Consider the following 22,156-nt stretch of genomic DNA (forward strand, 5'->3'; position numbering starts at 1 on the left):
GTAGTAGATCCTGACGGCTTGCTTTCTGTTTTTTGAGAGCTTACATCTACGACGGGCCAGGTCATGACCGGAACTAGAGTGAATTTGGAATGAACAGTTTTTGAAAGTTGAATGATCCCGGTATTATATTACTTTAAGAGTTCTTGAACCTAGGTGAGAACGTAGAAAAAAAATTAAAAACACCATTTCACCCATTTCTAAACATTATTATTTCCCATACCAGGAATGTTTTTCTTTGCTTAGAACTTTTCCTTGTTTGATTGAAACGTTTTTTGCTTGGTAATCATAACCATTTCTATTTGTTCATAACACGATTTCTTTTTCATATAGACCCATTAACATTTCCATGAAGCTAGAAAACTTTCAAAACAAGCTATTATTATTATGTTTGCACATACACATCTTGTGAAAGATTTTTCTTTCATGTTATCTTCCACTTTTCAACAAATGAGAAGTTGCCACGTCACATGGTACAACAAAGCACAAATAAAAAAATAGTACATGTAAATCACATGACACAGGTATTGAAAGATTTTTATGGGAGTTATCTTCCACTTCTAGAAAACAAATCCAGAAAGCACGAACTTGTTATTTAGGTGACCACAAATCTTAACAACATCTGGACCATAAAATAGTGGAACAAAACATAAACAAGAATCTCGTAGAAGATATTTAGAAATCCCGTTGAACAATTCTTGCCTACTCGTAGAACTGGCACACTTTTATTTAGAAAAACTGAAAATGTTTACATAAGCTTTTGCAAGGGCCCACTACATGGTGGGCCTTCTATGGGTAGGAGAGATAAATCCAAACCGCGCCAAATGGTTGCCGAGGTAGAGTTGCGCGGCTTCTCCGGATGACACTTGGACTAGCTAGGCATGCTTTGGCAGATGATCCAACCCTGCCTCTATAGTACAACATGTATGCTCCTACGCTCTACATGTAAACCAGTGTCCTGTCTTACATGCACTCTCCAATGTACATTTGCAGTCGGTTCGACTGCTTGTAGGTTCTTGCTGCTAATATATATATATATATATATATATATATATATATATATATATATATATATATATATAAAAGTTGCTTTGGGCCTATGTCCTAGTCGCTAGTCCATCCAAATTAGAGCCATAACAGTCTAATCAATCTTCTGGCTCTGGCCTACATCGACCGGGTGCACTCTTACGCACCCTTCGCCCATCAACGAATGTTTTGATGGGACTTAGAAGGCCCACTTTGGAAGAAGGCCTTAGCGCCTAGAAATCGAGCCGAGAGGATATGTTCTCACCCAAGTCACTCACACTTGGGGGCTCGACTAGGCCTAAGTGGTTTAGCTATTAATTTTAGTGTTAATGGATCAAAACATGACCTAAATGGGTGCTATTGTATAACATGTTGGGAGTTCTAAATAAAAAGGTGAAAAGTGAGTCACATGCTCACACGCACGCTGTGACACGTGCTTCATCAGGGACATAACACAAGTGGTGCAGCGCCAACGAATATTTTGTAGCTCCAAACTAAAAACAATTGTGCACACAAAGAATTATGCGCTGATTTATTGTGAGAGGAAAATACCGTGCAACAGCTGATTTGTACGGCTGATAAGCTGAAGCGAACAGATTGATAACATCGTGGGTATTTTTTTTCCTTAAATTTACCACGATTTCCGAATTTTTTCTTCTTGGTGTTGAAATATTTTGGACAACAGAGGGTTTAGCAAAAAAAAAAAAAAAAAAAAAAACGGCCTCGTTTACTGTAAGGGAGGGTCTTTCTGTAAAGCTGCACGCGCCTGTGGCACGGACGGACGGCCAATTCGGGCGACGTGGCCCGTTCCCCCGGCGCCGAAAGGCCCGAATAAGAGAGGTCTCGATTATACCCTCGCCTCATCCAGACGCCAACCCTAGCAACCGAGAGCGGGGGGGCGCGGGGTAGGTAGCGCACGGCGGCCACTGATTCGAGCAAGCCGGAGGCGGCGGCGAAGGAGGCAGCTCCTCTGGGGCGGAGTAGCGCGTCAAGGTGCTGCCCAAGCCCAAGGTCGACATGCCCCGGAAGAGGAATCTGGTGAGTAGGCTGCTGTTTCGGTTGCGTGCTTGGGGTTGTTAGGTTTTCCGTTACCCATCAATCGATTGAAATCTCGTTTATCCATCAATCGCCAAAATCTCTATTACAAAAATGAATGAATGGGATTTGGGGTTAGGAATTAGGGGATCTGGGGTCGGAAGTTACCTGTGACTTGCAGGCCTAGAAGGAGCTCAGGGAGGCTCGCCGGCCGGCGGTGGAGGCGCCGCCGGAGCCGGGCAGTGGAGGAACCCCAGTGGGCGGCGGAGGCGGCAGGGGTGTTTGGCCCTGACGGAAGCCGAGGGGAGGTGGTGGTGGCGGGGGGCTCCGCGTTGGGCGTCGGTGGTTGGTGTATCGCACATGAAGATGAAAGCAGGAAGAAGAAAGAGAGAAAGGAGATCCAGGTCTGGATGGACTTTTCAATCGATTGCCACCGAGACACTTCCTTTGCGTTTTGATAATTGGTATCCCCAAGTAGGGAGCGTTGGTCCTTAACTGATTAGCTCGCGGGCAGCTTCACTTTTGATTGGTGCTTGCATTGCTGGGTTTTTTTTTTTTTGGTAGAAAATGGGGGATGTTGGTTCCGTTCTTCTGCTAGTGATGCTCAAATGCGCATCTCACTGTTTATATGAGTATGTTATTAACACTTGGTTTGACTATTAGTTTGTTCTCATGTAAATAGGAAACTGGAATGCTTTACCTTGTGGTATTAGAGAATTCGTGACTGATGAAAATTTTTTTAAGCCCGTGTGCATTCTTCTGGTCAACCTTTTTCCAAGTCTGGTGCTAGCAATTGCTATGTCAGTCGAGGAGCATGCCAGATTAGCACTAGGTTTATGGTAGTGTTGGAAGATGATGAGTCAGCAACATGTTTCTGGCATGCTGACTCAGAACATATTCATTGTTGCACAACAGGTGCCATGTTCTATTTGCAGCCTTTTTTTTTTCCTTCTTTTTATGACAGCAGTTTCTTCCTATTGGAAGCAACCGCTATGACTGTTTTCAGAAGTTGTCATTATGATTAGAATTGTGATCTTGTATGATGGCCTTGCTATTTTGATTAGTGTGTGTTTTGACTAATGGTTTGTATTCTGTTCAGGAGGATCTGTGGTGGTCTGTTTTTCCTATTGGGACTGAGGTTTGTTCCCATCCCTTTTTTTTCGCAATGTGTATGTTAGTCGTGCGCACTTGGACATATTATATAGCTTAAGCTGTACACATTTCCTTGCCTTGAACAACTTATAGAACTTGGCTTGTCATCTGCAGTGGGAAAGCATTGATATGATAAAGGAATTCAACTGGAACTTCGAAAATTTAGAGGTATGATAGTCAAACTTAATCTTGTAAGATTTACCCCCTTTTTGAATGTTTAACTTCAGCATACAGTGATATGTGGTTGTTGTTGATGAGCAGAAAACACTAGAGGAAGGGGGTGAACTATATGGGAAGACGGTTTACTTGTTTGGAAGCACCGAGCGTCAGTAACTAAGTATACTTGGCACTCAGCTGTTTCTAAAGTTGATTTTGCTACAGTTGATCCTTGATACATGTTTTGTAATGTTGATAATATTTCAGTAATCTGTTTCTAAAGTTAGTTTTGCTACCGTTGATTCTTGATACATGTTTTATAATGTTGGTAATATTTCGTAATCTGTAGCAAAGTAGGGTTATCTGGCCATAAATTTACTGATGTTTGTTTTAAGTGCTATTAGTCTGGTTTAGTGAGATTCAACAATTGTATTTGTGTATCACTTTATATATTGTATGTAAAGTGGCTTTAGTGTCTGCCATCTTCTTATTTCCATACTAGTTTTACACCTATTGAATATTATTCCATACAAGTCAAATTGGCTCCTCTTGGTGTGCAGCACAACTATCGGATGTTAATGGTGAATTGAAGATCATACTTGTTCCTGTTGTAGTTGCTGTAAGTTCTCATCCACTCTCTTGGCCCAGCATCTAACACCATTATATTTACATTTTGTGTTTCAAAGCGAAACATGTTAGTAGGAAAAAAATGTACAGCGGAGAATGGTCTTGCAGTTGTACAGCTGAACCTTTAGCTCATGTCTACATCAGATAAACAAATCAGCAGTTCTGTTTATACCTTTTGCATTACTTAAAAACATACCATCTTTAGTATATTATTGTTTACGATTTTTATGTAGAATTATTAATTGCACAGGATGAAAATTTATGTATCAGCTTTTAAGTTTAGAAAGTTGCTACAAGCTTTTGAAAATAAAAGGAGTAAGAAACTCTATTTATTTTGTCAGTTGATGTTACCAAGAGAATTATCTTAGTAGGAGCATTTATTTCCTTCTATTGCTGTTGTTCAGTTATGATTCTGTTTTCTCTCTCTAAGATTTCCTGTTAACTTGTCAAAAATTATTTGGCTGGTGACCTTGTCTTGCTCTTCACTGATGTTTTTTACCCTAACATGCAGTATCAAATATTTGTCATATTTGTTAATTTGATCAAATGCTTGTTTAAGGCCTATGATCTGGATGGTCTGTCTTGTTTAGCAGTTGACATGTTCAATTTTGCAGGTTGACTGTCCTTTTCCTCCATCAGATAAGATTGGCATAAATTTGGTTCAAACGGGAGAAGAAGAAATAGTACCAATGAAAAAGATGAAGATGGCATGGGTGCCTTATGTTCCTCTTGAGGACTGGTACTGTTGCGTTACTTATATCGAGCAATATTTGTTGCCTTTTGTTTTCATTCTTTATATCCCTGCTTTTTCCCTCTACTTTGTAACTTATTTTGCTCACCTTGCTATTGCTTTGCCTACAGGTTTGGCAGGATTGAACGTTTGAAAACAAAAATCTTCACTCTCTGTTGCACCCAGCGGAGGTGAGTTTTATGAATTTATGCTTTCAGAATTTCATGCTTTAGGTACATATTTATTTCTGTTGCTTATATGTTTCCAGGCATTTTCATTCTCATTCAATGATGTGCTATATTTCCATTACCACTAGTTACGATTACTAAATCTCAGGTTTATACATTTACAGGTCTGCGCTGAAGCATATGAGAACTGAGAGAGCCAACAAGTTCAACTACTGCACGCCCTGTAAGCTGAATTGGGTTTATTTTTTTAGGCCTGTATTATGCTTCTCTAGTAATATCTATTTTTTTACCCTTTTTGCTTTATGATCCTTTGAATACCCCTTACCATTAGAGAGGTTCCACTGTTGTTATGTTGTACCTATCTTTGGCACGTGTCATGCCAAGATCATGAAAACCAAACCATCCAAAAGTGTGCATAATTCTGCAGAACTGCAGCCACTATTAGTTGAATGGTTGCAATGCAATTCTTCGTCTTGGAATGATGCCCTTTTCCCTAATCAAATTGTTAATTCATTGAAGTGGCAGTTGAAGAAACATGCCTGCAAACACATGCAATGGCTTTTAAACTTGTTTTTTTGGTTGACTGGTATTCCGTTTTACAAATCATAATGGCATCATATTTAGTAACACCAGTTTGAATTATATCCTGGTTGCTTTCTAGTAATTTGATGGCACATAATATCCTGTCCTAAGCGAATCTCTCTTTTATTCTCCTTTTTCTTCTGAGGGATAAATTTCTTCTTTTCATTTTTTGCACTTTGGTGCATATTTGCTTGGCCTTTAGTGCTGTTCGCACCTTGACGGTTAGCATCTCTAGAGCGTGCAGATTTTCAGGTCATGCTATTTTCAGAAAGTACTCAGTGGTGCCTATGTAGCAGCATGTAATGCTATGTAGCAGGGTTGCGCCTAGTGCCTAAGAACTGCCAGGATGGAATTGTCAATCACATTCTAAGACATTATAAGCACGAAAAGATTGCTAAGAACTCAAAATGACCCAACACTCACTGAATCCTGTTTGGCACAATCCACTCTCAGATATGTGCCCATATCCTAGAGCTGTTCTACTAGTTGATCACTCGATTTAAATTTATATGGCATTAGTTGTTTAATGATATCATTCTCTGTAGGGTAATCTCATCGGCATATGAACCTTGTTTAATATCTTGCAGATTACATGCCACTAAATCCTCCTGAAGATGAAGATGGCACAGTTGTCAGCGTCATATATCCTCTAGAACCCCCGGTAAGCTTCCTTTAAGTGTATTATTGCTGTGATCTAGTCTGCTTTAGTCTGTGACGTGATCATCAGTCGATGAGGTCATGGTTTTTGTCCGGTACTGGTGACATGCTGCCATTGCTGTTGCTACATAAGGCGATCTCGTGCTGTGGGGGACCCCCTCATCTTCCATTGCTAGTATCTGATCATGCGCATTGCTTCCGTTTTGTCTTAAATGTTGTCACCTGTTTTGTAGTATGTTGGATGCTTGACCTAAGTTGTTCCTGTCACAATTTGATGGTGCAAAACCCAAGTGGATGGGTGGGTTGTTTGAGGTTTCCTTCTGTTGATAATAAAGCAACAATAAAATCTGCTTAGCCTGCTTTCCACTTTGTAGTTATTGTATTTCTATTTCAAACACTATTGGCAGAAGTGCACTCGTGCATCCTAATTAATTCTCCAGGTCTGGTTTCAAGTAGCTGTAAATTGTTCATACATTAATGTTTACCTTGTGCTGCTTGTTGCAGATAATTTGTGATTTTGACTTGGAATGTGATTCTTACGAGGTTTGTAAGGAATTTCAGTTGTTCTACTCTGATGTACAATGCTACCTATGAAAGGACATCCATGTTGAATCATATCATGTTGCAATGCAGGATTTAGCTGATAAGATAGTCAAAGCTGAGGGGTTGCCAGAGGATGAGAGGGAAAAAATTGAGGTCACTAATCTCTTCTTGATCAATTATACACTCTAAAGTGAGCATTGTTTTACAGCAGTAACTCCCTTCCTAATTTTGCTGCCACGTTTCTTTGACAGAAATTTCTAAAGGAGAAGGTTAAACAAGGGAAAATAAAACTGAAACAGGTCCATTTAACTGAAATATTTAATCAGTTTCCAAGAGATTTGATGCTTTACAATATTCAATATTCCCCAAAACTTTTTCTGCAGGCTGAAGAAGCCAGGAAGAAAGCTCTTGAAGATATGGACCCTAAGCAAAGAGAGGCATTTGAAAACATCAAATTTTACAAATTCTATCCTGTGAAAACCCCGGATACACCTGATGTTAATGTGAAGGTATGAAGTTGTTCTTCAGTGCTCATTACTTTAAATGTATCTGAACCTGCAACACTAGATTTAACTTGGTATTTACTATTGTCTGCAGTCGAGGTACATCAACAAATATTATCTCAAGGCACATTATCTGATGTAATGGTGTTCCTGATGTCACATGTTTGCTAAACTGTGATTAATTAATCTATCCAACTTGAAGAGTTCTTGTTATAGAAGGTTTCTGGAAGCTGGGTAGATCAGCTCGGTGACATAAGAGTGTAGTCTCGTGTTGGTCCATTATATACAATGTTGCATCTGAACTCAGTTGTAATAGAGCTACTGTCACTTGTCTGGACAACCCTGAGCATCCCTTAGGCATCTGAACTCTCTTTGCTGACATCCGGAGCATGGATTGTTGTGTAGTACGTCCGGTATTGGATTGAAGGGGAAAACAATGGATCCACGTCCGGTATAACTAGTCGTTGGCCAGTACTGTTCGGTGTCGTTGGTGAAGTTGCTTTAACAGTCGCATCAGCACGGAGAGGGTCCCTGTTTTTGCATCTTAACCTTCACCTTCCTTGTATAAAAACAAAACTAAAGTAACATTCCTTGTATATGGCCTTGCATGTACCTTACTGTGTATATATGTATGAATACGCTGATAATTGAGATGTAAATAACCATGCAGTTAATTATTAGTTTTACTCTGATGCTACCAACTCCTCATTCTGCGTTGACCAATTCATATCGCTCTAGTAGTTGACGATGGGCCATCAGTGGGCCGGGCCTAAAGTTGACACAATAATCACTATCCGTGCCGATTCATAAAGATGAGCCAGCACAAAGACCATCCATAAGCCTCCTCGTGCAGGATGTCAACAAGGGCACATAATTCTCTCCCAACAATAAATAACTATCCCTGTTGAGCGTTTTCAAGAGTCTTCGTAAACTTAATTCACATATATCCTCATAAATTATAGGGTGCATCCTAACAAAAAAATATCACTACAAGTAGTTCTCTCCCCAACAATTTTCTCAGCTGAGATAACATATACACCTTGTTTGCTTCCACTGAAATTTAACTTATGTTGCTGCTTATGTTAATTTGTTGTGAGAGGATAAACATTATGTTACCTTGTTACGTTGCTGCTTATGTTGCAGGTTTAGAATTGTATTTACTTCAAAAGACAAATGGATAAACATTATAAGCATAAAATATACTTAGAGGGGCAAAGACAAATTAAGCATGTAGATGGTGTCGGGTACAAATATACCAGGTACCCTAAGAGGAATGCTAAGACTATATCCAGCCACTGTCCATACGGCCCAACGAAAGGGATCTGATGGAAAAGGCCCACTAAGGCCCACGAAAGGGGGGGGAACGAGCTTATGCCAGCCCAGAACCCCTCGGGCACAACTGAACCCTCGGGCGATAGTTTCCGTCTCGCCCGACCCCCGTGACATCATCACACGTCACCACTACCGAGACCCCAAGGCCTCGGGCGCAGATGGGAGGATTCTTCTCATCCAAGCCGTCCAACGGGTCCCGCTAACAGTGACCGATCCTATCACGGTAAGGCGGAAACAGTGATGGGAGACGTGGCCACGCCCTCGATAAGACCACGATCACGTCGCCCACGACGCCACTTTTTCACCACGACGCCTCCACGTCCCACAGTAATGGGGTTAACCGGCACTATGTTGCCTAACCTGTCCACTGTGCGAACCACCCCCTCCATCGACACAAATCACGGTGCACCACTCCGCTGGTACGAACGTCATCGAGACACCGGGTCAAAGCATGGCTCGGCATGCCTCAACAGTAGACGGAGAGGCGCCGACACGACATCCGCTCCACGCCGCTATAGCGAGAAGGACACTTTTCACTCCGAGAAGCAAGGAAGACAAGGCCCGAGCCTTATTTTTCGTTTTCTTCTTTCTTCTTTCCACATCACGTCTTATGTAACCCGACCCCTCCCCTTATGCCTAACACTCACTCCATCGCACAACAAGGCTAACACTCACGCCCAAATCGAACACACATACACAAAACACCACGCACGAGACTTGGGAACGCTCCCTCTCTCAACTCTTGTATCCCCTACTACAAGCACTCCGGTGCAGGGCAACACGATCGCCACGAACTGGACGTAGGGACGTTCTGTCCGAACCAGTATAAACCCCGTGTCCGCTCTGCACACCATCGAGCCCTTAGACATGCAGATCTCACTCACTCGTCGCTCTGTCCGAACCAGTATAAACCCCGTGTCCGCTCTGCACACCATCGAGCCCTTAGACGCGCAGATCTCACTCACGCATGATTCGAGATAACGGGAAGAATGCTAGGTAGAATTTGCTTCGCAATTCTTTCCACTCTCCGTTTACCTTTCCTACGTTGTGGTCGTACCATTGTCTCGCTCTCTCATGAAGAGAAAAGGGAAACAATTTCCAACGCAACATTTCTTGTGACATGCCCGCAATGGTCAAGCACGCACAGAGTTGCTCAAACTCCCGTAGGTGTTGATATGGGTTTTCATAATCCAAACCTGAAAAGGCTTGGTCCCGAACCATGGCTATAAAACCAGGGCAGAGCTCAAAACTAGAAGCTATGATTGGTTTCGAGGATTGTGTGGGTTCTATGAGCTCGCCCTTTGGAGTGGACAGATTGGCAATGGTTGTGTGCTCCATAAGAAAATAAAAGAAGACTTGTTTTTGGTATTTTTGGTTAACTCAAGTTTCACGGGTCGACTAGGCTCAGAGAATAACTATAACAACCGTCCCTTAGCAACTGGCGCCAGAAATGCTTGTTGGTGTTTCTTAGCGAAAGCAGTGTTATCCGCAAGGGCACGGAAATACCGTTGTAGCACTTCACCCGGAAGTATTCAGGGTATCGTATATTTCACAAGGACGGTTTGAATAGGTAGTCTCTAATTCTAGTTAACCCTATGAACAAGAGAAGGATAGCTAGGGGTAGCGAGGATATCTTAGGGTAGCTTTACTAAGGTTAGATACCGCTATCGTTATGCTTCACTTTGGGCACCGGATATAACCTGGTCTGCCAGGGCTATGCCGGCTTCTAGCTCTACGCCGTACCCGAATGTGGGGGAATACAAGGGACGAACAGGGCTATCACCACCTGCTCGCCTACCCCTCGACCATGGAGCACGAGGCAAATGAGGGCAACTTCTAGTCTAGACACCACGTCTACACTATCGGTCACAGTTCTAGTGTCGGCCAGGAACTTCCGTCTTTATCAGGAGTCCTCTACTAGAACCTCCACCACGAGGACGGACAATGAACCCACAAAGTATAATGATAATGATAAATCACTTAGAAAAGTATTACCAGAAGAGTATCACGACTTTCTTACCCAAAGTGGTAATCCAGCCGTAGAGGTACAAGGGTAGCGGGTACCGACAGATCCGACACTTCGACTACTCGGCGGACTTCGGGAGCCACACACTTAGGAAGAGGGGTGGCCAATTCCACCCTTCTCCTCCTCTTGCCCTCACTCACTCTTTATTCTAGTGCTAGCTAGGCTAGGCTTGAGGCTTCTCCTCTTCTTGCTCAAGTGTGAGCTTGAGTGTGTAGGTTGTGTGTGAGAGTGAGGGGGTGAGGGCCTCCTTTTATAGCAGGTTGGGGGGCTGAGTAGGCGTCCAGGTTCTCTGAATCAGCTAGTGCACCCTCGCACTGCCATCCTGCACATTTAATGTGCCGACACATGTGATGTGGGCCTGAGGGGCGCCAGCCAGGGCGTGGCCGCGCTAGGGGCGCGCACGCGCCTATGCTGGGCTGCCTCGGCATGGCCTTCGCGTGGTTGGCTCTTGGCTAGGCCTGGAGTTGGCCCATGTGGTGTGCTCGGCCTGGTTTGCTTGGAGGTGATGGGCTTGGGCATGTTTTGCTTGATGGGCTTGTCATTTCATTTGGATTTTGTTCTCTTTTTGGCCCATCTTGAATGTATTTCCATATATACCTGCAAAACAAGAGTATCCACCAAAACTATGGAATTTGTTAGTAATAAACCCTATCTACTTTGGTTTTGGTGGATTTTATGCAAATGTTGGCGGTGTTGGTTTTGTGTTAAGGACCGCCAACAATCATGCTTCAACTTCAACAATACCGAGAACGGCAATATTCTCTTTGATAGATTTGATATGAATCTTCTGATGAAATTAATCTTGCCGATCAAGGATTAAAGCTCGGTCTTATTAGTTGGTGGTATGACTTTATCAATAGCATCCATGCTCTTCTGACCGACTTCAATTCCTCTTTCATGGACCATGAAACCCAAAAACCGTCCAGCTGAAACACCAAATGTACACTTGTTTGGATTCATCTTTAGACCATATTTCCTTGTACACTCAAGAGTCATTCTGAGATCTTGAAGATGTTCTTGGTAACTCTTAGACTTGACGACCACATCATCAATATAGATCTCAACTATTTTGCCGATCAACTTATGGAATATAAAATTCATAGCTCTTTGATAAGTTGGACCGGCATTCTTCAAACCAAATGTCATTACCACCCACTCATACAATCCCAAAGAACCAGGGCATCTAAAGGCAGTTTTGTGAATATCCTCCTCTGCCATAAAGATCTGATTGTACCCTGCATTGCCGTCCATGAAACTGATCACTTTATGACCAGTTGCAGCATCGACCAGCATATTGGCAACTGGCATGGGATAACCATCCATGGGGGTAGCCTTGTTAAGTCCCTGAAGTCTATGCATACTCTCATATTTCCATTTTTATTGTACATAGGGACCACGATTCCCTATGCCAGTGATTGAAGAGATCTTAGATGAACTTTCAGGATCCACAGTGTTCACCAAGTTAGACATGAAGGCTGGCTATCACCAAATTCGAATGCTCCCAGAAGATGAGTACAAGACAGCATTCAAAACACATCAAGGGCACTACCAGTTCAGGGTCATGCCCTTTGGCTTAACCAATGCTCCAGCAACCTTCCAATGTGTCATGAACGAAGTATTGAAACCTTTTCTCAGAAAATTTGTATTGGTCTTTCTAGATGACATCTTGATATATAGCCCATCAATGGACCTGCATCTTCACCACTTGGAGCAAGTGTTGCAAACACTAAGGAAGCATCACCTACACCTCAAACAGTCCAAATGTACCTTTGCTCAGGACAGATTGGAATACCTAGGCCACATCATTTCTGCTAGCGGAGTGTCCACTGATCCTAGCAAAATCTCTGATATGCTCAAGTGGCCAACACCAACTACAATGACTGAATTGAGAGGCTTTCTAGGACTGACAGGATACTATAGACGATTTGTCAAAGGTTATGGTACACTGGCTAAACCATTGACTCAAATCCTGAAACTCAAGTCATTTGCCTGGAATCCAGCAGCCCAGTCAGCATTCCATGCTCTCAAACAGGCAATGACTGAAACACCGGTACTAGCAGTACCAAATTTCCAGGAAACCTTTACAGTGGAAACAGATGCATGTATGGATAGTATAGGGGCTGTCCTTATGCAAAAGGGCCAACCAGTTGCCTACCTGAGCAAAGCTCTGGGGGAAAAACACAAAGCCCTTTCCATATATGAAAAGGAATTCCTAGCCCTTATCATGGCTGTCAACAAATGGAGACACTACCTAGAGAGAGGCGAGTTCACAATCCAAACTGATCACAAGTCCTTAGCCTATCTCAAAGACCAGAACCTCCATTCTGACATGCAGAGAAAGGCAATGACAAGAATGATGGGCCTCAATTTTAGGATAGTGTACAAAAAAGGAAAAGACAACCAAGCAGCAGACGCCTTATCCAGAGTTGGCCATCTCATGGCCATACAAGCTGTTTCAACAGTGCAACCAACATGGGTACAGGAGGTTCTCAATTCCTATGCCACAGATAGCCATGCTCAAACTCTCATTCAGAAGCTCTCCATCACCAGTCCAGACAACCAAGGGTATAGTTTGGATAAAGGTCTCATCTGGCACAATGGCAAAGTCTAGATAGGCAATAACTCAGCTCTGCAGACAAAGCTAATTGCACACTCTCATTCCAGTGCACTTGGAGGACATTCAGGAGTAGCAGAAACTTATTACCGACTGAAGAAGCATTTCTCCTGGAAGGGCATGAAAACTGATGTAGAAAACTTTGTCAAGCAGTGTAGCATCTGCCAACAGGCTAAACACTCCCTGCAGCATCCAATGGGCCTGCTCCAACCATTACCAACACCTAAAGGGGTCTGGCAAGATCTCACCATGGATTTCATAGAAGGTCTCCCCAAATCAGAGGGTTTCAGTGTCATCCTGGTCATTATAGATAGATTGACAAAGTATGCCCACTTTCTAGCCCTCAAACACCCATACTCAGCAGCTACTATAGCTCAAACATTCTTGGACAATATAGTTAAACTCCATGGCTTTCCACTGTCCATCACAACTGACAGAGATCCAATTTTTGTCAGCAACTTTTGGAAACAACTATTCACCAAATACAAGATTCAACTCAACCTCAGTACAGCTTATCACCCTCAAATAGATGGGCAGTCTGAGAGGGTCAACCAATGCCTTGAGATGTATCTCAGATGTGCAGTTCATGACTCCCCATCAACATGGAAATCTTGGCTGTCATTGGCAGAGTTATGGTACAACACCTCACTGCACTCATCACTAGGCTGTACACCTTTCAAAGCCCTCTATGGTTATGATGCTAATCTGGGTGCCATACCAACTCTTACACCAGACACCACTCCTGAGGTTATCGAGGTCATTCAGAACAGGAAGTTCCATCTTCAGTCCCTGCAAGAACATCTAGCCAAGGCTCAAAACAGGATGAAACAAACTGCAGATACTAAAAGAACAGATTTTCAGTTCACGGTGGGGGATTAGGTCCTGCTGAAACTACAACCCTATACTCAATCATCTGTGGCCAACAGGCCCTTCCCAAAATTGGCTTACAAGTACTATGGCCCTTATACCATTCTTCAGCGTATTGGTCAAGTTGCCTACAAGCTACAACTGCCAGAGAACTCCCATATCCATCCAGTGTTTCACATCTCCCAGCTCAAGCCCTACACCCCGGATCACTCCCCTGTTTATGACACTACACCGGTGCTCACAGATCTCGACGCTGCACAAACGATTCCTCGGGCCGTCCTGGAGCGCCGCATGGTGAAGAAGGGCAATGCGGTAGTTCCTTAGGTAAAGATTCAGTGGACAGGGCTACTAGCATCAACATCGACCTGGGAAGACTACTACGTCGTCAAAGCTCATTTTCCTGATGCTCCAGCTTGGGGACAAGCTGATTCTCGTGCCGGGGGAGGTGTCACAACCACGTGAAGGCGCCAAGCTATTCTATTTACGCATTGTTGCTTTTACGTTTTCATAGTAGAGTATGACCAGTTGGGTCCACTGGACAGAATTTGTAAGCAGCATAAGTGCCTGCGTTACTCTGTATGAACGCTCATACAGACATTCAGTAATACACACGACGCCAAGGCAGGGGCTTGCCCGCCGGCGCCAGGGTTCCGCCAAATCCCGCTGTTCCGCTCATGTCGCCGGTGACCCGCCGCGGCCAGGGGTGTGACATTGACTGATCCAAAAAGAGTAGGCACTAATTGATCCAGGCTCTGGCCATGCAGCCACCTGTTGGTCCAGAAAATTGTGTTCTTGCCATTGCCGACCTCTGAGACAATGGCCACTCTAAAGAAAGCTTTGACCGCAAGGTGCACTTGGATTTGGAAAGCCACCCAGGGCCTTATCAGGTTCAGTTTTCTACAGCCACAACCAACGCATCCGGAGAGCCCATCCCAGCTCCCGCAGATGGGAAATCCCAAGGTCTCCGAGTTTTGGTAACCAAGTAACCTTAGGCCAGGCCAACAGGCAGTGTCCCCCCTTTGCGTCCCTTCTGCCTCTCCAAAGAAAACCTCTTCTAATTTTTATTGATAGCTTTAAGAGCCCAGGGAGGAAGATCCATTGCCATAGCCAAGTATACCAACATGGAAGTGAGCACAAACTGAACCAAAATCTTTCTCCCAGCCTTTGTGAGCAAATCCGCTTTCCAGCCTAGAAGTCGATCAAAGCGATCCAATCAATGATTGGCTGAACTTGCTGCTTTGTCAGTTTCCGCAAGGAAAGCGGGAGCTCCAAGATATTTGCAAGGCAAATCTGATAGTTGACAGAGGAGATGTTCCTGTATGATGATTGTATCCTCCGAACACTGGATGGGCAAGCCATTGCTTTTTTGCACATTTGTTCTCAACCCCGAGGCATCTCCAAAAAGTTGAAGAATATCCAGCACAATAATTTTCCTTTGTTATGTGTGCCATGCTTGAGATCGAAAGGAATGCCCGCCTTAAGGAGCTTGGTTGGAGGCTCTTGTTGCAGGTTCGTCTTCTCTTCTTTTTTATAATACAATGCATTCTGGCTGACAACTTTATTACGTCTTAAAAGATGGGCAAGCCAGTATTTGTGTTTCCTTTGATGTAAACAGAAGTGAAGCTGACAGATAACTATTCGATAACATCATTTGGATAACATTGGTTGCAATGTTTGCATGTCAGGTGCATGATGAATTGATACTGGAAGGGCCTTCAGAATCTGCTGAGGTGGCCAAGGCTATAGTGGTGGAGTGTATGTCCAAACCTTTCTACAGGAACCAACATTTTGAAAGTCGACCTGGCTGTTGATGCCAAGTGTGCAAAGAGCTGGTGTGCTGCCAAATAGTCTGAGCAGATGCTGTCATCCGAGGAATATCTATTTATATATTTATATATATGCACATGTATCATGTTGTCATGTGGGGCCGCTCCTACACAAGGAAACGTCGCGCCCGCGACGTACGCCGGGCCGCAGAACGCGCAGCAGCCGCGCCGTCGCCCGCGGGTCAGGTGGAACTGACTAGTGGCTAGATGGAAATAATAGGTCGGTTCCTTAGATTGAGGAGCAATTAGCTCTGAGTTTGTTAGCCTCAAGGCTTATATATTCTTGTACGCAGACTAGGAAGGAATTAAGCAATATATTATCATCTAATCTCTCTTTCTCTCTTCTCCAAACAAGCTAGGCGAAGAGGGGCAAAACCTCACCCTAAGTCATGGATCGCGACTACGATCTACGTAGTCAAGGTCCTCCTACCCTAGGGCTTGAGGCCCTTGACAACCTGGTATCACGATCCCGGCGTTCCTTGCCTGTTCGTTCCACTTCTCCGCCGTCCGCCGCACTCTGCCTCCACGTCGTCCCCCACGCCCCGCTCGGCCACCATGGGCGACAATGCCGTCCTCAAGGCCACCTTGGATACCCTGGCCGCCGCCGTCAAGACGCTGTAGGCCTCGGTCGAGGCCAACTCCTAGGCGATCCAGCACTTGGCCGCCGACCCCAAGCCACCGCCGTCGTCCTCCTCCGCCAGCGGATCGGGCACCAGCGAGCATCATCAGGACTGGCCCCCGCGATTCCAAAAGATGGACTTTCCGCGGTATGACTGGCAAGACCGATCCCCTGATCTTCATTAACAGATGTGAGTCATATTTCCATCAACAGCGCATCATCGAGGAGGAGAAGGTGTGGATGGCCTCCTACAACCTCAAGGACGGCGCACAGATGTGGTACATCCAAGTTCAACAAGACGAGGGGATCCCATCCTGGCGCCGCTTCAAGGATCTGCTTCACCTCCGCTACGGGCCACCGCTGCGCTTCAACCCTCTCTACGAGCTGGCCGAGTGCAAGCGCACCAGCACCGTGGTGGAATACCAGGATCGCTTTCAAGCGCTCCTCCCCCGGGCGGGACCGCTCGAACAAGCTCAACGCATGCAACTCTTCACCGGAGGACTTCAGCCGCCTCTCAGCCTCGACTGTCGAGGTTCACAATCCGCAAACCCTCGCCGGGGCCATGAGCCTGGCGTGCAAGCTTGAACTCCAGGAGCAGTATGCGGCGGCTCCACCGCGAGCGGACGCCCCGAGGTCTTCTTCCTCCGCTAGCGCCTCGCCTCGCGCTGCCGGCGCCGCCAGCGCCCAAAGCGGTCGCCCAGCCCACGGTCACGGTGGAGGGCCGGACGATCAAGCGTCTCACTCAGGCGGAGCAGGAGGAGCGGCGCTGCCTCGGCCTCTGCTACAACTGCGACGAGAAATTCACCCGGGGCCACAACCGCGTCTGCAAGCACCTCTTCCTCCTTGATGGCAGTGGTGGAAGATGACGACGCGGAGGCCTCCGAGACCGTCGGGGACGACACCACCGAGGAGACGCCCCACTACTCCCTGCATGCCATCGCCGGCGTGGCGTTCAGCGACATGATGCAGGTCCCGGTCACTCTGGGCAACACGACCCTCACCGCCCTCCTCGACTCGGGATCCAACCACAACTTCATCTTCGAGGCCGCCGCACACCGCTCCGGGCTGCCCCTCCAACGCCGACCCCGACTCACGGCTACGGTGGCCAACGACGAACGAGTCGCGTGCCTTGGCGTCATCCGCCAGGCCACGCTCTCCATCGGCTGACGACATGTTCTTCGCCGACCTCTTCGTCATGCCGCTCGCGGGCTACGACGTGGTCCTTGGCACCTAGTGGCTCGCCACATTGGGCCCGATCGTGTGGGATTTCAGCGCGCGCACGCTGACCTTCAGGCGCCACGCACACGAGGTGTGCTGGCACGGCCTGGCAGGCCGGCTAGCCCCCGGCATCAGCGCGACCACAGTGGGCTCTTTCACCGACGTCGTCGCCGAGCCCCACGGACTGCCCCCACCTCGAGGCCGCGACCACAGCATCACCCTGGTGCCGGGGGCACAACCCGTGGCCGTCCGGCCCTATCGCTATCCGGCGCTGCACAAGGATGAATTGGAGCGCCAATGTGCGGCCATGCTGGACCAAGGGCTCATTTGCCGAAGCTCTTCAACGTTCTCCTCCTCGGTCCTCCTCGTCATGAAGGCTGATAGGTCATGGCGCTTCTGCGTCGACTACCATGCCCTGAACGCCATCACCGTCAAGGACGCCTTCCCCATCCCGGTCGTCGACGAGCTGCTCGATGAGCTCCACGGCGCCAAATTCTTCACCAAGCTCGACCTGCATTCGGGCTAGGTCCGCATGAGGCCGGACGACATCGCCAAGACGGCGTTCCGCACCCACGATGGCCTCTACGAGTTCGTGGTGATGCTGTTCGGGCTGTGCAACGCCCTAGCCACGTTCCAGGCGCTCATGCACGACGTTCTGTGACCCTTCCTCCGACGGTTTGTGCTCGTATTTTTTGATGACATTCTCATCTACAACACTTCCTGGGCGGATCACCTCCGGCACCTCCGCGCGGTCCTCACCATGCTGCGCCAACACCGCCTCTTCGTCAAGTGCTCGAAGTGCGCTTTCGGCGTCGACTCCGTCTCCTACCTCGGCCATGTCAATTCCGAGGCAGGCGTCGCCATGGATCCCGCCAAGGTGCAGGCGGTCCTCGACTGGCCCCAACCCCGCTCGGCGCGCGCGGTGCGGGGGTTCTTGGGCCTCGCAGGGTACTACCGCAAATTCGTCCATGACTACGGCGTCATTGCGGCTCCCCTCACGGCGCTTCTGAAGAAGGAGGGGTTCACGTGGACCGACGAGGCCACCGCGGCGTTCACGGCCCTCAAAGCCGCGGTCACCTCGGCGCCGGTGTTGGCTCTCCCGGACTTCGGCCGACCATTCGTCGTCGAGTGCGACGCGTCGACACATGGCTTTGGGGCGGTCCTCCTCCAAGACAAGCACCCCATCGCCTACTTCAACCGCCCGGTCGCGCTGCGCCACCACTCACTCACCGCCTATGAACGGGAACTCATCGGCCTCGTCCACGCCATCCGCCACTGGCGCCCGTACCTGTGGGGCCATCGATTCACGATGCGAACAGACCACTACAGCTTGAAGTTTCTCCTCGACCAGTGCCTCTCACGATCCCCCAGCATCACTGCATGGGCAAGCTTTTGGGCTTCGACTTCGTCGTCGAGTACAAACCTGGCGTCCTGAACACCGTGGCCGACGCTCTCTCTCGCCGTGACACCGAGGACTGGGCCATCCTTGCCGTCTCCGGCCCGCGCTTTGACTTCATCGACCGCCTACGCCAGGCCCACGCCTCCGACCCCGCCCTCGTCGCCATCAAGGACGAGATCACCGTGGGCACCCGCGCTGCGCCGTGGACCGTCCTCGACGGCTTGGTCGTCTACGACGGCCGCCTCTACATCCCACCGACATCGCCGCTGCTCTAGGAAATCCTCGCCGCGGTGCACGAGGACGACCACGAAGGCGTACAACGCAATCTACATCGTCTTCGCCGGGATTTCCACTTCCCCGACATGCGCCGCATCATCCAGGACAGCATCCAGTCAATGAAACATGCCTCATTTCATTCTGGATCGCGACGCTTCTTGAACGAAGTCCAAATGATCTTTGGGCTTCACCTGAGCTACCTAGTGCTAAGTTTGACAAGTGTGCACCACACCAAAGCCATTAGTCTCACCTAGGTCAAGCTACCCATTCATGCCCCCCTTAATAGTACGGCCAAAGAAAAAACAAAGTCCTTAAACTACTCTAAGTGTCTCTCCAACGCCAAACCGCACTTAGAACTAGTCCGTCCTTAATCTTGTCGCCAATCCTTTGAAAACCGAAACGATTTCCATCGATATGGGCATGAAAACCATAGTGCCCAAACAATCACCATTACCATGACCTAACTCAAACTTGTTTCTGCAAAACATATGTTAGTCATAGTAATTTATGTCGTCGTCAATCATCGAAGCCCAACTAGGGGCTTAGATGCTTTCAGCCGCGTTCCTCTTTCTACTCTTTACTTTAAGCATTTATTTTGAGCATTTCAATTCTTGTATTTACATTCCTAGAATTGCCATGCTAGTGTAGGATTGGAACCTATGGTGCAAAACTTTTGTGTGTGTAGAATCATAGACACACTTTTAGGCATAAGGGAGTGAACATGGGCTAAGTGTAGGGTTTAAATTTCCGCAAGAATTTTAGAGAAGCCCAATTCACCCCTTCTCTTAGGCATCTTGATCCTTTCATATTGCTCACACACATGTGCCTTGGACTAATAACCTGTGTACTCTCACATAAACAATATTAGTCCACCTAAATTGTCACTCAATTACCAAAACTAAACAAGAACCTACCACTGCTCAGGCGTGCTTTTGGTGGCGTGATGGGCCTCTCCCGATGGAGCGTGGCGGCATTGGCGTCCGCGTGATCAGGTGTGTGCCGCGGCAGAGGCGGCTAAACTACACATAAACAGGGCATCAAGAATTTCACTGCTCTCATTGAGCTTGATCTGTCAGACAGCAATATAACAGCACTCCTAGCAGAGCTGGTATGTTATGCTAAAAAAAGCAGAGCTGGTATGTTTTTTTTTCCTCATTTTTAGTCTTTTATTTCATGTATCTAGTATCTATTTCCGCACGCTGTTCTATAATATAGATGTTCTGGACAACTCTTCCTGCTCATGAGTTGTATTGTATATATGTTTCTCAATCTAGCTGGATCTTGTATTTATGGATGCTTGTTTCTGCAGGGATTACTTGAAGCTAACTAAGCTAACTTGCAAGTGTTGAAACTGGATGGAAATCCACTAAGAAGGTAAGAATGTAACCTCGAGCTGTGATTTGATGATACCTGTGTTAATAAAGGAACCCGGGATGTAGCAGCGTGGTTCCACCAAAAATTACAGAAACACACATGATAGCCATCATATGATTGTTGGTGCTATGGGATAAATCCTTGGAACAAAACAAAAAACCCGAAATAAAAGGGAAAGATATAGTTGACAGACACATTGATCAACGTTACAATATGCTTAGCCTCCTGTTGCTTTCTTGTGCAGCGTAAGACGAACTCTGTTGGAGCGAGGAACGAAAGCAATTCTCAAGTACCTCAAAGAAAAATTGCCTGCTGAATAATATTTATAGAAGAAATTATTGTTGGAGTCATGCATTAATTTTTTTTTTTTGGCCACTGTATCTTGTATTATTCCTTTTCAATTTTATGGACTGAATTTTGTGGAATAAGGAAATCTGGATCTTGTGTGAGACGGGAGTTTTGTGATCGTTTGTGTTTGCATCCTCCGTTCGATATACTGGATATTATCCACATGTTTTTATTGGAACAACAATATATGAACAATAAGATGCAACAGAAGTGCTTTTTTTTAAACCAAACGGAGGGGAGAGATTCCCCACCACAATATATTAACTATCATTCCACATAAGAGGAATGGGCAGTATCGTTACAAGAGAGGAGGTAATTGCGCCAGCCATTGAGACTGGTTACAAGATTGCCCTTTAGGCGCTTGCGCCATATTACAAAATCATCACAAACTCTCGAGATCACCGAGCGGCTGCTAGACCGCTCATTCCTAAAGATCTCCCCGTTCCTTGCATCCCAAAATCGCCATAGTACCGTCATAAGCACGAAGGGCAACATGTTTGCATCAAGGCCAGCACGCACATTATAGCTCCAGATTTCAGTATCCGAATAGGAGGCAGCAGCAGTCAGTCCGATTCTCTCCCAGAGATCTGCACTGGCCGTGCAGGTGAAGAACACATGATGGCGATCTTCGAGCAAAGCTGAACAGCGCTGACATTATTGTCCGTTATCCACAACATGCTTGGAGTGAAGATTAGCTCTTGTGCTCAACCTATCTTTTTAGTACAACCAGGGTGAAGACTCTTAGTTTGTTCCGTGTATATCAGGCGAGCCAAGAGAGTTGTCTAAAGAAGCGTAGGCATCCCGTGCTGTATAGGGTTTCCAGTTAGCTTCAGAACCCGCTTATCAGTATCATCGTTGAGAGTGAGTTCCTGTAAACAAGAGACAAGGCTGTCCAGCTGAGCGCTAGCAGCAATTGGTGAGCCTAGGATGTAAGCACAATTCAAACCCATTCTGGAAAACATTTTGCACGGACACGTTAGGCCTGGTAGTGTGGGAAAAGTGTGCATCATGGGAGGAGCAAAGAGGACCAGCATGAAGCCAGGGGTCGAACCAGAAGGAGG

The 22,156-nt window shown here is 46.4% G+C and overlaps 1 protein-coding gene and 1 long non-coding RNA gene across 4 annotated transcripts; both read left to right on the plus strand.

Moving 5' to 3' along the window:
- The first annotated feature begins 1,869 nt into the window (after positions 1-1,869).
- LOC136478428 (protein HEAT INTOLERANT 4-like) lies at positions 1,870-7,882 on the plus strand. Of its 2 annotated transcripts, none has more exons than XM_066476879.1 (14): positions 1,870-2,061; positions 3,158-3,196; positions 3,325-3,378; positions 3,472-3,535; positions 3,927-3,985; positions 4,608-4,732; positions 4,855-4,914; positions 5,076-5,134; positions 6,081-6,154; positions 6,655-6,693; positions 6,784-6,846; positions 6,945-6,992; positions 7,077-7,202; positions 7,291-7,882. In XM_066476879.1, exons 1-14 carry the CDS (start codon positions 2,041-2,043, stop codon positions 7,336-7,338), a joined length of 879 nt encoding a protein of 292 aa, XP_066332976.1. In that variant the 5' UTR covers positions 1,870-2,040; the 3' UTR covers positions 7,339-7,882. The 2 variants fall into 2 exon arrangements, with proteins under 2 accessions (XP_066332976.1, XP_066332977.1); XM_066476880.1 differs by lacking the exon at positions 1,870-2,061 and adding an exon at positions 2,374-2,462.
- A 6,882-nt stretch (positions 7,883-14,764) lies between these two features.
- On the plus strand, positions 14,765-21,821 carry LOC136475253 (uncharacterized). Of its 2 annotated transcripts, XR_010763135.1 has the most exons (5): positions 14,765-15,544; positions 15,721-15,790; positions 20,298-20,509; positions 20,683-20,747; positions 20,992-21,821. It is a non-coding gene; the product is annotated as an uncharacterized lncRNA (long non-coding RNA). The 2 variants fall into 2 exon arrangements; XR_010763134.1 differs by lacking the exons at positions 14,765-15,544; positions 15,721-15,790 and adding an exon at positions 15,824-16,081.
- The last annotated feature ends 335 nt before the right edge of the window (positions 21,822-22,156 follow it).

Source organism: Miscanthus floridulus, chromosome 8, assembly GCF_019320115.1.
Source record: "Miscanthus floridulus cultivar M001 chromosome 8, ASM1932011v1, whole genome shotgun sequence".
In the NCBI taxonomy this organism is placed as follows: domain Eukaryota; kingdom Viridiplantae; phylum Streptophyta; class Magnoliopsida; order Poales; family Poaceae; genus Miscanthus; species Miscanthus floridulus.

Bases quoted from the DNA above. Each gene is read 5' to 3' on its own strand.
- LOC136478428 (XM_066476879.1), top strand. From the start codon at position 2,041: ATGCCCCGGAAGAGGAATCTG. The intron at 3,536-3,926 runs GTCAGTAACTAA...CTTGGTGTGCAG, and splicing joins CTTGTTTGGAAGCACCGAGC to CACAACTATCGGATGTTAAT. The intron at 4,915-5,075 runs GTGAGTTTTATG...ATACATTTACAG, and splicing joins CTCTGTTGCACCCAGCGGAG to GTCTGCGCTGAAGCATATGA.